The sequence below is a fragment of the Thalassophryne amazonica genome, chromosome 11, assembly GCF_902500255.1.
Source record: "Thalassophryne amazonica chromosome 11, fThaAma1.1, whole genome shotgun sequence".
NCBI lineage: Eukaryota > Metazoa > Chordata > Actinopteri > Batrachoidiformes > Batrachoididae > Thalassophryne > Thalassophryne amazonica.
Window position 1 is genome coordinate 50,425,848 of NC_047113.1, and position 16,710 is coordinate 50,442,557.

General features: G+C 40.9%; 1 protein-coding gene across 2 annotated transcripts in view; it reads right to left on the minus strand.

Moving 5' to 3' along the window:
* The window catches only part of mrpl11 (mitochondrial ribosomal protein L11), an 84,808-nt gene that overhangs the window by 2,252 nt on the left and 65,846 nt on the right, over window positions 1–16,710 (minus strand). Inside the window, exons 3-5 of one of the 2 annotated variants that reach the window (XM_034181610.1) lie at window positions 12,028–12,119; window positions 1,437–1,530; window positions 717–876 (exon numbers count right to left, since the gene is read on the minus strand). In XM_034181610.1, the coding sequence (XP_034037501.1) occupies window positions 717–876; window positions 1,437–1,530; window positions 12,028–12,119 (346 nt within the window). Of the gene's footprint in view, window positions 1–716; window positions 877–1,436; window positions 1,531–12,027; window positions 12,124–16,710 lie in introns of both variants that reach the window. The other variant, XM_034181611.1, reaches the window with a different exon arrangement.

Below are 16,710 nucleotides of genomic sequence, written 5' to 3' on the forward strand. Positions count from 1 at the left end.
AATGACAAATTAAGTACACAAAGGTTCCACTGTTATTTAATCTGAATTAAAATGCATTTCACTTGAAACCTGAGCTGCACTTTATTTTATATATTGCAGGTGTTTTTGTTATTTTGTCCACTGATAAGACTGTTAGCTTGCCTGACCTCTAGTGGTCGTTAGGACGCACAGCAGCTATAGACAACATAAGCGATATTTCCATACTGAATGGGAAAATTAGGCAAGTTTTATTTATTTATTTATTTTTACAGTGTTTCCCTTGCATTTTCAGTTTTCTAGATATAAAATAATTTGTTTTTTCAGGAAACAAAGGACTTTTGGTGTAACATGAGTCGCGGTGTACTTAGAAGTAATTAAAAGACTGATTAAAGATTTATCTTACTTTTTGTTTGTCATTTCACACCTTGTTTCAACTGGCACATGCATGCAAGAAATGGTGTCTAAAAATGTGCACAAAAAATAACTTGAAAAGTGAACAGACATTATACCTTGTCACATGGAAATGCCCTAAGGGTCATTTGTTACATGTATGAAAGAAATGTTATATTTGATCCTGTTTTCCAAGTTAAATAAATACACTATTATAGAAACAATCTATTGCGTCCTACCACGTGTACGACAGAAGACCGGCATGTACCAACATAAATCCTTTTATACGATATCCGAGGTCGACACTCTAGAAATCTAAATGCACCAAGAAGAGAAGCAGAACTTACTCGTGGACGACCTTAATACCCAGAGTACGGGCGGAGCCAATGATGCTTTTGACAACATTCTCGAGGGAGACATTCCTCAATTTGAAGCAGTCATCCTGAGCTTTCACCTGTGCGATTTCATACACAGCTCTTACAGAAACCATCCCTGCTACCTCACGGCCTACACACACACACACACACACACACACACACACACACACACACACACACACACACACACACACACACACACACACACACACACACACACACACACACACACACACACACACACACACACACACACACACACACACACACACACACACACACACACACACACACACACACACACACACACACACACAGAGAGAGAGAGAGAGAGAGAGAGAGATCACAGTGTGAATATCGCAGAATAAAAATTCATCAAAGAACAAAGGACACTTTGGCAACAACAAAGTGTGTGTTTGGTTGGATGGTGTGTGTGTTTGGTTGGACAGTGTGTGTATTTGGTCCTGTAAGGAGTCAGCAGAAGAAACTACGCTGCAGATAGCTTGGAGCAAAAAGGGGGAAATAGATCGCTGTCTTTCCCACTTAGTTCCTTCCTCTGCTGAAGTTTCCCTGCATGTCATGAATATAACTTCCATTACTGAAAAGCTCCAAGCTGAGTTTGTGGAGAGACGAGTGTCCATTACAGGACGGCTCAGCAGGAGTGAGAGGAGACACGTCAGCGCTGCTCACCTGTCATTGCAGCACCTTTTTCAATGCCTGCCGCCTGCTTGAGGAAGTAAGACACGGTGGGATGACCAATCTTCAAGTCATAGCTTCTGTCAGGCTAAGCACAAAAAGAAAACTTCAAATTAAAACCACTGATCAAAGCAGGCAAGAGACAATTTAATTTCATAGCACAATGTTAAAGGAGAAATTGGATCGCAAACCCTCAGGGTTTGGGGGATGGTGGATGGAGGGAGTGTTCTGTGCTTGAACACTTACTATAAAGTATCTCTTACATTCTTTTTTTTTTTTTAATTAAATCAGACATTAGCTATTCAAGACATATAGAAGCATTTTAACAGGGTTATGGAAGTTCCCCTAAGGGCCCTATCTTGATGATCTGTAGCAGATAGTCTGTAGTGCAGGGTGCAGGTGCATTTGGGGTGTGTCCAGTGCCACACTGCTATTTACATGGTATGAAATCTGATAAAGCAGAATGAAGCACAAAAACACTTTGTTCATAGTCACCTAATTAGTCATGGCCAGTGTTGTATAATGTACCGGAAAAATCACACTTAAGTACAGATACCCATTAAAAAAATGACTTTGGTAGAAGTTCAAGTCACTGACTGAAATGCTACTCAAGTAAAAGTCTTAAAGTATCTAGTATTTATTGTACTTAAGTATGACAAGTAATGTACAAATAAATGTACTCAAGTATTGAAAGTAAAAGTACAAGTAAATGTTAATTTGTTTGTTAATTTGTTAACTTTTTTTTAATATAAAGTTTATCTAGGCTTGTAAATGACTGGTAGTATTAGTCAAAATACTGAAAATTGTGCACATCACACAAAACACTTCAGAAACAAGGTTTCAAAACCTAAACGAGAGTAGGCTACTCACTAGGTGTTCACAGAAAACAGTTATTTATTTCTATATGTATTTATTTATTTTCATTGTTACATGGTTTTATCTTTTCTGTTGTGTTTTGTTTCATTAGGTTCTTTTGTCTCTTTCTCTAAAATTGTATTGTAACATATTAGTCTATTATTATTGACTATTATTGTCTATTATGTAGACTATTATTGTTGTTGCTATAATATATGAATAAAAATAAATTTAAAAAATTACAATTTGACTCTTTTACGACAACGAACACTGAGCCATTAATTATACAGAAAACAACAAACGTGCTGATGCGAACAGCTTAATGCTAACTTTAACATTGAAAACGCCATAGACATGCTAACGTGTTAGCATCGGTCCCGTTTTTAAGTTATAAAATGCATCTATCAACTGTTTCAGAAGACCATAACAGGTCGGTTTAACATAAAAATATTAAATATTACTGTCAGACATATGCTGTTCAGAGTTTTAGCGGGGAAAAATTTGGATAAAGCGAAATAAAACAATCAATCCACGAATCTTACATCGAAGCACTGCTTCGACCTGCGAATCACTGCTTTGATTGGTTCAAGGTTCAAAGCAAAGCCGCGCTGCAGAAAAGTTGATTACAGACCCGCTGCAGGTCTGTAATCAATGTACAGAAATGATCATTTTCCCCCCCAAGTGCGCAACTGCAAAAAAGCCTACCGGACATGCCTCATGACAAATCAGCCTGACTACGTTGCAGTCACTAGTAATCAGTGGTGTCTCTGGGTGAAAACACATTTTTCGTGTGTGTGTGTTTTTTTTTTTTGTAACGAGTAACGGCATGGCGCATAGAAAATGTATCGGAGTAGAAGTATGCAATTAAGGTCGGAAATGTAGTGAACTAAAAGTGAAAGTAAGCTGAATTAAAAAAACTCAAGTAACGTACAAAGTCTCCCAAAACGTACTTAAGTACAGTAGTGAAGTATTTTTACTTCATTACTATACAACACTGGTCTTGGCTGAGTTTTGTACATAGCATGTAATAAACCAATCAGGCTGTCCCATGATTGTCTTTAAGACATAACTGATCCAGCATCTGGTGCATTTGTATCTAGAGGCTCACCTGGACATGACAGGGCTTCTGGTGTGGAAATGTACCCATGCATACAAAAATGCAAGTGAAAGCAGAACACAAAAAAAGACATGAACGCCACAAAAGCCCGCGTCAGAGTACGACTGACCACCGTCTGTCCATGTGACATGCAGGTGAGATGCAGCTGGGCAGCTGACCAGAGAGAGACAACTTGCACAAACTGAATTCTCCTCCAAACCCACGACGGGTCCAGTTTGTTGGTGCTGTTTGCCAGCCAACTCAGAGAGGAAGAAAACGGAAATATGGTGCATTAATCCACATCTCTATGTGTACGGGTGGGTGATTTTTACGAAATCCAGATTTAAAAGGAATCTAACTTGAAAATTTTCAAAAGGCATTTGAAGACAAATTTGATTCAGATTAAGGACTGAACTTACTAAAAACATTTTTTATAATTTTTTGGGATATTTTCTATATATCCATCCATCCATCCATTTTCTTCTGCTTTATCTGGAGTCGGGTCGCGGGGCCAGCAGCTCAAGCAAAGCCGCCCAGACCTCCCGATTCACACACACCTTCCCCAGCTCCTCCGGGGTAACCCCAAGGTGTTCCCAAGCCAGCCGAGAGATGTAGTCCCTCCAGCGTGTCCTGGGTCTTCCCCGGGGCCTCCTCCCAATGGGACGTGCCCGGAACACCTCTCCAGCGAGGTGTCCAGGGGGCATCCGGAAAAGATGCCTGAGCCACCTCAACTGACTCCTTTCGACGTGGAGGAGCAGCGGCTCGACTCCGAGCTCCTCCCAAGTGACCGAGCTCCTCACCCTATCTCTAAGGGAGCGCCCAGCCACCCTGCGGAGGAAACTCATCTCAGCCGCTTGTACTTGCGATCTCGTTCTTTCGGTCATGAGCCAAATCTCATGACCATAGGTGAGGATCGGAACGTAGATCGATCGGTAAATTGAGAGCTTTGCCCCCTACTCAGCTCTCTCTTCACCACGACCGCATCACTGCAGATGCTGCACCGATCCATCTATCAATCTCACGCTCCATCCGTCCCTCACTCGTGAACAAGACCCCGAGATACTTAAACTCCTCCACTTGAGGCAAGGACACTCCACCGACCTGAAGAAGGCAAAGCACCTTTTTCCGGTCGAGAACCATGGCCTCGGATTTGGAGGTGCTGATTTTCATCCCGTACGTTTCACACTCGGCTGCAAACCGCCCCAGTGCACGCTTAAGGTCCTGATTTGACGAAGCCAACAGAACCACATCGTCCGCAAACAGCAGAGACGAGATTCTGTGGTTCCCCAACCAGACCCCCTCTACACCCTGGCTGCGCCTAGAAATTCTGTCCATAAAAATAATGAACAGAAATATATTTTCTATATATTTACTAGTATTTTAGGATGAAGTCCAGAAAAAAAATGATCATTGCTGCAACATCACACTGCATCAAATATATGGTTTATAATGTACATTTTTGGTCATTTCTAAAGCAGGTTACAAACACTCATGCTCAGAGGTATATATAACTCAGGAGACATGACATTTTTATGTTTATTATTTTTATCTTCTTCATTTCTCTCATTACAGCAACAATTTAAATCTTATTTTTTAGGATGTTATATTGAAAAATGAGGCATATTTTTTCTGAAACAGAGGTTAAATAAGAAGTGCTATAAACTGTGTAAATACAATTCTAAAACAAATATAATTTTCTAATAATTAAATCATTTGCAAATAAACACACTGCAGTAATGATTACAGTGTTTAGGAAAAATGAAATTCAATGTTTGGGGAATGAGATTTAGTAGGGCAGACTGTACATGCAGGGGCCAAGTGCTTAGTGTGCTTGGCTTCAGAGCAGAAGGTTCCCGGTTCAAACCCCACCCCTGCCACATTTCTCCATGCAATGTGGAGTTGCGTCAGGTAGGGCATCCGGTGTAAAACTTGTGCTAAATCAACATGCAGATCTACATTGGATCTGCTGTGGCAACCCCAAGTGCAAAAATGAGGGAGCAGCTGAAGGGACTTACTTTAGACTGTACATGTACCGTGAACCCACATGCATCATGAGGCATATCTGAATATTGTACCTTTTAAACAGCCAAAACACTCTGATGGACTTGGAACTACATTTTTACCAATTTATGGTGCAATCACTTTCAGTTGCTGCACAATAGCAATGAACAGGCACTGTGCCTGACCATGCCTCGTTTGTGGGACCACAGGCGCTGGGTGTGACTATGAGCAGTACACAGCCAATGACAGTTGTGCTATGCTTTGTGCCAACTTGCACCAGGTGGAAGATAATATTTGAGAGGGGAGGATGAGGATGGATTGGGTATCTGCCTGGGTGATTGCCGTCCAGGACCCTGGGCAATTCTGCTGTCTTGGATGCAGTGGCACCAGCATGTACTCCCAGATGTGACAACGGGGCCCAGAATACTTCTGACCAAATTCCCAGTTATCTCTATTGTTGTCTACTGAAACAATGGCTGTGATAGAAATGAAACTATTGTACATTTTTGCAAGTTAACTACTGCGTCATTTGTAAACAAATTAATAAAGCCCTTTATTATCATCTAACTGCATGTATGTGCAAACAAATACAGTAATTTTCCTATTTGCAGAGTGTAGACAAACAAACCATCACCACGAACACCACAGCTTTCACTGTAATTATTTCTACAAGCGGTTTTCACTCCCCCAGTTTGCAGGTTTCTGAAGATCTGCTTCGCAGACAGTTTCCCTCAAACTTTACAATGAAACAATGAAGACAGACAATGAAAGTGAAGCTTCATTCATTGCCTCTTCTGTTATTCCAACCTTTTTCTATCACTTCACATACATCCCCTTCATCAGCTGAAATCTCTGATATACATGCAATCGATAAAACAGAAGAAAGTTTACGTTATGTTGTGGGGTAATAACCTGTACGCTGGGCTGAGCAGATACCACACAGCAGGCAATTTGTCATTGCAGTCGTGTTATCTAACAGAAGCGACCTTTAACAGAGAGAATTTTCCCGATCTATACAATAGATATTTCTCGTAAAGGTCCAATGAGCTACTGTCGTTTCCCTGCTTCACTTTATAAGCCAAACCATAAATTTTATATTGCACCACGTGTTGTTCTGACGGGTAAAATGACAAACTGAGAAAGCATAGAAAGACACAAAGGGAATGCAAGATTAAAGAAAACTGCTGAAATTAAAAAAAAGGTAAAATAAGACAACGGTGTGCTTCACATCAGAGACACACAGAGCACATACGGAGGCACTGCACATGTGGAGCGAAGCTCCATGAGATGCTACAGTGTTTACACATCGTATCTTCCTTTCTTATTTTCGCATTTGTTGGTATATTTATCTTGACACATTGTAACTGTTTTGACGTTTAGCCGTTTTCTGCTACTTAGTACATCGAGCAGGAGTTGTTAGCGTCTGTCTTTTGTCGCTGTTAGCAGTAAAGCTTCGTTAGCTGAGGCCAGCTCCCAGTTTTGCTAAAGTTAAATCTCATAATTATTTGTGCTAGATGCGTTACGGTGTCTGTTAAAAAGTCATGTCTGTAAGCTAGAGGAGCTCAAGCTACGGGCACTCCAGATACTTATAACCTCGGGCTAGTTTGCACATCTGTTAGCTGTAGTTTAGGCTCGTCTGCAGTTGCTGTTGAGTTTATTCCTATTGTGCGCTGTAAGAACACGTAAAAAGCCGAGCAGTCTGTTGTGTTGCCCAGAGTTCTATCCCCTCCACCAACTACAAACTGGGTTTCTGCTCTCGTGAGCACTACTGTTGATTCTCTTGGCTTGCATTCCTGCTATACTCCTGTGTACAGGACAGAACACGGTACACTAGTAATAGAGGACTACATCACCTGCAACATTGGTTTAGCATTGCCAGCCTGTTAAATGCTTACCTGGGGCCACAGAATCTGACATAGCATCTAATCTTACAATGCTGGTATCACACAAGGACACAGGGACATAATGCCAGATAAAATAAAATTGTCATATACATTAGCACTGATGATTTGAGGCTTCAACAGCCTCAGGTCGCAAAGAAGGACATAGCAAGGACTTGATATGACGGCATCGATTAATTTCCTCCAGTCTCCTTCCCACTTGGGGAAATGATGACGTATATAGTAAGTTAACACCTTTAAATAGTTGGCTGGAAAACATCTGCAGAAACGGTGCTTTAGATTTGTAGGTAATGGGTGATTTTATCCCTGTATTTTTGATAGCAACAGAAAATGACAGGAAACGCCGTGAAGGACACGTGCAGCAAAGTTTGCCCCGGGAACACTGTAAAGCACATTTTGTCATGGAGGAGGTGATTAGTCTGGCTCCAGAATTCATTAGCATATTGGATAAATTAAGACATAAACCACTATGGGGCTAGTGTGTGTTGTTTGAAATGTAATGTATGTTTTTCCCTTCCAAATTGATGCTGTTGCCTTTACGTGCCGAGGTATATGCAAGTCTATTAATAACAAGAATAATGCTAAATTTAACACATTTCAACATCTAGTTCTGTGCACCTCCAATGCTGCCAGGATCAGTTATAACCATGTATAATCACTGTAGTACGCAGAGCTCTCTACCCATAATCCCAAATTTATAGATGAATTCATGAATTTATTCCAAATTTGTTGACTCATATTGATAAGATCTTAATTCATGTAAATAAGCTTTCAGACCCTTTCTGGATGTTTTGGATTTGGTTAGTTTGTGCAGGGATCTCCCCTGTCCTGCCTATGAAGTTCAAGGACATTATGTCATCTACTCATCATATTGGATCCTCAACTGTGGGTAAATTTAGTACTAGACTGCCAAAGGTACTGGGTTCACTCTTCAAAGAAGTTTAGTCATGGACAAGCTCCCCAATAGCAATTGTGTTTTATTAATAAATCACATCATATTGACGTCGTAAGTGTGAATGACCAGTGTTTTTAATTCAGGTGTTTCATCACAAACACTTTACTACCACCAACATGGCAGAGCGGTTTTGTCATTTTATGAGCTTAACTGCGGATCTTTACTTGGGTTTTTGTTTACTCTAATGAGTCATAACACCCACGAAAAAAGATTCACTCTCAAAGTGTAATTCTGGGTCATGTTAGTTGAGTGAGTGTATTATTCTCCAGTATTTCCAGTCAGAACATTATATAGTCATTAATTTATTAAAATGATAACCTTCTCATTCTTATCAATGATCCATTTCTTTCTTTCTGAGCCATTTTTCTGCTCAGTTCTGCCCTGCACCTCTTCAGCCATCTGTGAGAGCACAATCAAACTACTGCACGGATACTCACGCTGCGCTGACCACCCTCTAACCCACTTTCATCTGCCAGAGTGTGGGCCTTTGTCGACTCTGATCTAGTTCATGAGTACATGCTGTGGTGGGCACAGTACCGCTAATCTGCTAATTAGTGAAGCTAACTTTTTATTAGCTAGATTAGTTTTTCAGCTAATTATGAAAACCACCAATTAACTTCCGCTAAATTTAGTTATAACATTTAGACTACCATATTTTTGTGAGCATAGTGAATAAAGCTTAACAGTTAAACACATTTGTAAAGCATGAAATCATACATTTTAGCGCCTGCCTGTTACATGTTTTGTAGCAGACAGACAGCTATGAGAAGTAGAGCTCAATCCTCTACCAGCAGAGGAGAGCTGGCTACCAGAGAGAAAGGAAGATGGGAGAAAAAAAGATAATTTTTTTTATACCATACAGACTTGCAGATGTATCACCGGAGTCATGCACAGCAAGACAGTTTAGACTTATGGTTAAAATTTTAAACAAACTAATTCCGGACAGTTACTGAAATTAACGTCACCCCGCCATTTTACAAAGTAAAAATATCAGCTATATGTTTTACAAGGGTAGGCTGAAAAGTTCTAAGGCTCACCAAGAAGGAGAAATGCCACAGTTATTGAAATTAACATCACCCCGCCATTTTACAAAGTAAAAATATCAGCTATATGTTTTACGAGGGTAGGCTGAACAGTTCTAAGGCTCACCAAGAAGAAGAAATTCCATTTCAATAAAACTTAGCATGCATTAAGTTCCACTCTTCTGATGACTGTGTTATTTTCTTCCAGGTTGTGAGGTAGTTTGTGGTTCATAGCCAAGTTTGAAAGTTCGTGGTAGAGGGAAACGGCAAAAATGGACAAAATCTGGCATTGCGGTGTGATTAAGTACCTGCATAAGAAGGGGTTAAAGCCCAAGGACATTCATGCGGATATGGTTGCTACATTAGGGGATGAAGCTCCCTCCATATCTACAGTGCAGAAGGGGGCAACTGAATTTAAGAGGGGCAGAGAGAGCCTTGAAGACGACCCAAGGTCTGGGCAGCCTGCAACAGCCACAACCCAGAAAAACATTGACCTTGTTCATGAAATGGTGATGGACGACAGACGATCGACGATTAATCAGCTAGCAGATGCTGTGGGAATATCCCGTGAGAGAATTGAACATATTCTGCATGAAGAACTTGGAATGTCAAAGGTGTCAGCTCGGTGGGTGCCACGTCTTCTGACGCCTGATCAGAAACGCACCAGGCTAGTCATGTCGAAGGCAAACTTGGCGCAATTTGAAGAGGATCCAGCCAATTACATGGAACGTTTTCTTACCCAGGATGAGTGTTGGGTTCACCACTTTGATGAGAGACAAAAAAACAATCAATGCAGTGGAAACACCCAAGGTCACCACCTCCAAAGAAGGCCAAAGTCGTTTCGTCTGCAGGGAAGGTCATGGTTTCAGTTTTCTGGGATGCCAAGGGCATTGTGTTCGTGGACTATCTTGAAAAGGGACAAACCATAAATGGACAGTACTATTCTAACCTACTGAGACAGTTACGCGAGGCTATCAAAAAGAAGCGACCAGGAAAGCTGACAAAAGGGGTGCTGTTCCATCAAGACAATGCCCCAGCTCACAAGTCAACGGTGGCCATGGCCACTATCCAAAAGTATTATGGGAAAATTCGTTTCCTGTCATCAGTGGTTGGTTCGTTTATATGTAAAAAAAACAAAAAAACAAAAACACATAAGTTACTGCAATATGTGTTGGGTTTTACAAATACTCGTAAATCTGTATTTGTAAATATCTCATTTTTTTCATTTGTTAAAAAAGCCAATTTGAAAACTGAAAATTCTGTTTGTTAAGTGATTCAGCACTTTTAGTGAATGTGTGGCAATGAACACTGCCATCCAGTACATGACAGTGTTCATGGCAGTGTGAATACCAATGGCAGTGTGAATTCTCCCATAATGCTTTTCGGCATGTGTGCCTGTAAAACGCTAAAACCTTCAAAATTTGTGCATTACTTTAAAACTAAAACATATAGCTGATATTTTCACTTTGTAAAACGACAGAGGTGACGTTAATTTCAATAACTTGTTTGGAATTAGTTTGTTTAAAATTTTAACCATAAGTCAAAACTGTCTTGCTGTGCATGACTCCTGTGATACGTCTGCAAGTTTGTATAGCTGTGAAAATAAATGTTTTTTTGTTTTTTTTTGCTGCACTTCTTTTCTCTCTCATCACCAGGTCTGTTTTTCTGACAGAAGGCAGATCTGAGACAGAAGCACTGGCTCATTGTTGTGTCAGTAGCTGCCAGTGTACTGGAGTCAATACTAAAAGTTATTGGTTTAGCTTTTAGCTGTAACTTCCGCAATTTTTTTTTTTTTTTTTTTTTTTTTAGAGGTTTATCGGTTTAGCTTTATAAAAGTTAACTTTTCAGTTAGTGGATTAACGGTTATCAAAGCTAACATTTTGGTTAGCTGTGCCCACCACTGGGTATATGGTGCATAGTCCTAGTTCAGTATGCTTCAATCTGGTCAGTATTCATTTATGTTACCTTTCCGCGGCATACTGGTTGCTTCATTTAGCTTTTTTTGTTACAAGTTACTGCATGTTTGAGACAATCTTGTGCACCTTCTATCTTGTTTTGAATGGCCAAAGCAGATGGCCACCCCAATGAATTTGATCTGCTAGAGGGTTCTTCCTTCTAGGGAGTTTTACTCACCACTGTCACCAATATGCTTGCACGCTGAGCGGGTAAAACCTAGGTTTTCTGTATAGCACTTGGAGAATAGCACTGTTGGTGCTTTTGTACTATATAAATAAAATGAACTGTCTGCATCAGTAACAACCAGTAGATGGCATTGATGGGCAGCAATGAGGCCCCAGAGCTGTTACTAGATATTGCACGTCAAAATGAATTCATGCATTTAAAAGGATTATGCTTCCCTCTTTAGATCACAAAACTCATTACTGCACATATTTATTGAGTTCACAGGATGGGACTGACTATTTGAGATGGTGTATAAAGCAGAGACTTTGTATGTGGGTGTGTGGTGTGGATGATGAGTCAAACAATATGTGGCTGTTAAACACTGCATGCTTTTTTGAGTAATTCATGTCTCTTGTATGTACTTAATGCTGCTTGACTCCAACTTCCTCTGGGTATTGCTCTATTAATAAATGCAAATGGAAAGGCTTACTTTGGTGGTAGAATATGAATAATGGAAGTGGGTTGATAATATTATGCAGCATCTTGAATTAACCGCAAACGTGTGTGGAGGCAGGGATGCAAACTGTAAGGGTCACGAATGGATCAGAGTAAAATAAAAGCCAGACAAGTGTACCTTTACGTGGATCTTGACTGGGAGAGGGATGCCTTCCTTCATTTCCTTTGTTCTCTCATTGAAATCCTTGCAGAACTGTCCAATGGGGATTCCTTTCTGGATGTGAATAACAGTAAAGGAAAATGCACATGGGGAGGAGCGGAAACAAAACAGAGAGAACTGTTTTAAAATGTATAAAAAGTCAACTGTCAGTCTTGTCACACAGTGCTGCCAGAATGCACCTGTGGCTCCTGTCAGTCAGTGCATATGACAGGACTACATCTTCATGAGTGTGGCAGTAAATTAGCATCTGGAGCTGTATATGTGACAAGCGTGTTTATGTGCCATGAAGTTTGGACAGAGACATTTTATACTTCAGCAGAATTTATTATTTTTATAAACACATTTTCAGTGGAAACCTCTCTTCAGTGTGTGCATTTGTTCAGCCCACTGCCATTTCAGGCAGTGCATTTGTCTGTGTTTGTCTGTCACTGGAGTTATGACTGAATGCATGTTCCTAGCCAGAGCCAGAGAAAGCCAGTGATGAATGAGCCTCCCATTTTCCACCTCCTGCATGGCCGACCGGGGTGAAAGCAAAATGGATGGATGACATTAAGTCAACACTCAGCCAACACTGTTCCTTTGCACCAATTCTCTTTGGTGCCCAATTCAATGGCGACCACTAATAAAGCATTTAATTATCACTGCTGAAATTTAAACTAACCTTCACCCGCCATCCTTGCCAAAAGCAACACTCTGAATGAAATATTTCTTTTAGAAATGTGGAGGGAAAACAGAATTTATATACAGTGTAACGGCCTTGCAAGATCATACTGCACCATGATTTAGCACACTGAGCAGAGCACAATGCTCATTTTCCAATAATGGATCTGATGGAAAGTCTGTCATCCTGACAGATTTTCCACTGACAGGCTGGGGAAGACATTTATTTGAACTTAACAGAGCAGTAAGTTCTCTGAACATCATCTCCGCTAAAGGCTGCAAAAGCACCCAATGAATGCAAATCAGTCCCCCCCCAGCTACATGAATCCAACACTTCATTACTGCCTAAAAGACTACCCATTACTCATGGGTGTCTGTGTGTACTTGAAACAATAATTAACCACAAAATTAACTGCATCACGGGAGTCATGTCTGGGGTAGTTAACCCCCCACCCCCAATTCCAGATACGCATCTATACTAAAAATACCTATCATTTGCAACATACCACAAGTCACATCTTTGTTTAATCTCTTGGTAACAAAAATACAGAAATGAGAGCTGGCCAAAGGAGAAAAAAAAAGTCAAAGTGATGCTAGATATGATGAGATTGTCCTACGTCTTGAGTGTCATGTGGCGTGGAAACCGTGACTTGGGGGGTGGGGGGTGAAACCTGTGCCAAATCAACATGCAGATCATATCTGGTGTGGCGACTCCGAGTGAAACAAGGGAGAAGCTGAAGGAACACACTTTTTGGTGCTGAAGCTGTAACTTCCGGTCCGCTAAAACCTTCATGCTAATGTTGCATCCAAGATGATTCGAAAATCCAAAGTTGGAAACTTTCAAAAACTGCATTCATTTGATGAACTTGGAAAAGCAATATGGATGAACACAGTAACATATGCAAGCTTTGTTGTCTTTACAAGGGACACGTAAATGTTGTTAGAAAGTTGTTTTTGCGTGGGTTTTTTTTGCACTACAATTTCAATTTCAATTTCTTTTCATTCATATAGCGCCAAATCGCAACAGAGTTGCCTCAAAGCGCTTCACACAGGTCAGGTCTAACCATACCAACCCCCAGAGCAACAGTGGTAAGGAAAAACTCCCTCTGAGGAAGAAACCTCAAGCAGACCAGACTCAAAGGGGTGACCCTCTGCTTGGGCCATGCTACAAACATAAATTACAGAACAATTCACGGACGAATATACAAGAAATGCAACTGGCGCACAGGACAGGAGGATCGCCAACATGAACATAACTCCCATCTCTGGATGGAGCTGCACCTTAAACAGAGAGAAAAAACAGAATCAGGCATCAGAAAGACAAGAAATAATGTATAATTTGTCAGCATTAAACAACAAGAAAAACAGAGAAATACTAAGGTGATCGCTGGCCACTAGCCCTAAACTTCACTAAAAGACCCAGAATTTAGGTAAAGTTGAGGCCGCGGCTCGCTCCAATTACTAATAAAATGAATTAAAAGAGTAAAAAGCGTAAAATAAAACTGTACCAGTATGCTAGCCATATGAAAGGGAAAATAAGTCTGTCTTAAGTCTGGACTTGAAAGTCTCCACAGAATCTGACTGTTTTATTGACGCAGGGAGATCATTCCACAGAACAGGGGCACGATAAGAGAAAGCTCTGTGACCCACAGACCTCTTATTCACCTTAGGGACACAAAGTAGTCCTGCACCCTGAGAACGTAAAGCTCGGGCCGGTACGCAAGGTTTAATTAGGTCAGCTAGGTAGGAGGGTGCCAGTCCACGAATAATTTTATAGGTTAGTAGCAGAACCTTAAAATCTGATCTCACTGGGACAGGAAGCCAGTGAAGGGGAGGTGGTGGTCTAGTGGTTAAGTTGCTGGGCTTGAGTCCAGAAGATCATGGGTTCAAATCCCCCAAATCACTAAGGGCCCTTGGGCAAGGCCTTTAATCCCCTGTTGCTCCCGGTGTGTAGCGCCTTGTATGGCAGCACCCTGACATCGGGGTGAATGTGAAGCATAATTGTAAAGCGCTTTGAGCATCTGATGCAGATGGAAAAGCGCTATATAAATGCAGTCCATTTACCATTTACCAAGGGATGCCAAAATGGGTGTAATGTTGAACTTTCTGCTTCGTGTCAAAAGTCTGGCTGCAGCATTTTGAACCAATTAGAGACCCCTAATGCTAGACTGCAGTAAACCAGAAAATAGAGCATTGCAGTAGTCCAATCTAGAACAGATAAATGCATGGATCAGGGTCTCAGCATCAGCCACAGACAGGATGGGACGAATCTTCGCTATATTTCGCAGGTGGAAGAAAGCAGTCCTAGTAATACTTCTAATGTGGAGGCCAAAGGACAACGAAGGATCAAAAATTACCCCAAGGTTCCTCACTTTGTCAGTGTGATGTATGACACACAAGCCGAGGCTGAGCGTTAACTGGTCAAATTGATGCAGATGTCTCACTGGACCAAGAACCATCATTTCAGTCTTATCAGAGTTTAAAAGTAGGAAGTTTCTAGACATCCAACTTCTCACTGCTGCAAGGCAATCTTCTAAGGATTTTATGTGAACAAGATTACCAGCAGTTATTGGCATGTATAACTGAGTATCATCTGCATAGCAGTGAAAGGTAATCCCAAAACGCCACAATATGTGCCCAAGGGGCACTACCCATTTAAAATAAACTGGATCTGCATGTTGTGCTAAATCACCATGCAGATCCATCTCAGATCTACTTTGGTGACCCAGAATGTAAAAAGGGAGAAGCTTAAAGGCACTTACTTTTACCTATATAAAATATATGTTTTAAACACAAACACACACACACGCATCTTCCAGTTGCTGTACTTTTGTTTTGCGCTACTTCAGACACCTTAAAAATTGTGCTGTCATCGATGTTACTGTTGTACAGTTCTAATCTTTAGTTTTTTAACATGTCTCTTAATTTTCCCTGCCATGGTATTGAGTATTTTCCTGGCTATCATTATCGAGTTAGAAATTCTCATCATGTCAGGTTATTACTTCACTTCTGATGGATGCCATTTGAATGACAATATCCTACTAATGAAAAGAAACACCGTTACATCCCTGGAGCTGCAGCCTGGTTTTACTCTGCCACCCCCAAAGCTTATTAATAGTAAATCCTCGTCTATACCTCACTACCTGCTTCTATTCATGCCTTTTCCTGCCTCAGCCTCCCATAAAACAACAGAGTGTAAACAAAAGGGGAGGGATCACCGAGGGAAAACTCTAATTACTGTAAATATGGATTAATATAAAGGCTGTGATGTTGGGCATGAGTCAAAGCAAACCCTCCAGCTTGGCTTCACACAATCAGCTCTACCTCCCTCCTTCTGTTCAGTCCATGTCAGATAATAATCTCTCCCACCAACTAAGACGGCTGCTTCGGATCCCATGATGCTATGAAAGGTCCTCTCTGACCAGCAAGCGATAACGCCTGACACCTATAAAATATGCTTAAGCACGAACTGTAAGACATTATGCGGATGGCGGAGCACAACTGTGCAAAAGGTGGACAGAGGCAAAGACTTCTCTGGACCATTACTGCTAAAATCAGCTTAAACAAATAAGGAAGAAAGGCAAATAACATTAAGGAAGGAGGTGTTTTCCCTGAGCTCTACACATAACTAAGAATGCACCAGAGATAGGTAAGCAAATGTTAATTAAGAAGCTTCACAAGTGTCTACTGGCACATGAAGATGACAGTGTGAAGACCTTTTATTTTGCCTCAAGCTATTTAATTGTTTAACTGCAGTAATCAGCGGGACTCTACCATGTTGGTAATTATAATTACAGTCATTAAATGTAGCGCAGAGCTGGCGTGGCATGAAAGCAAGTTTCAAGGTCAGATTTTTCCAACTTCACCTAATAGTGATTCCAGAAGGAGAACTGAAATAGTAACATTCACAGCGCAGCCAAATCACTAACCCCGCTCACTGCATCTCGAGCCCCAGCTGCTGGTTAAACCCTTGCTTTCCCA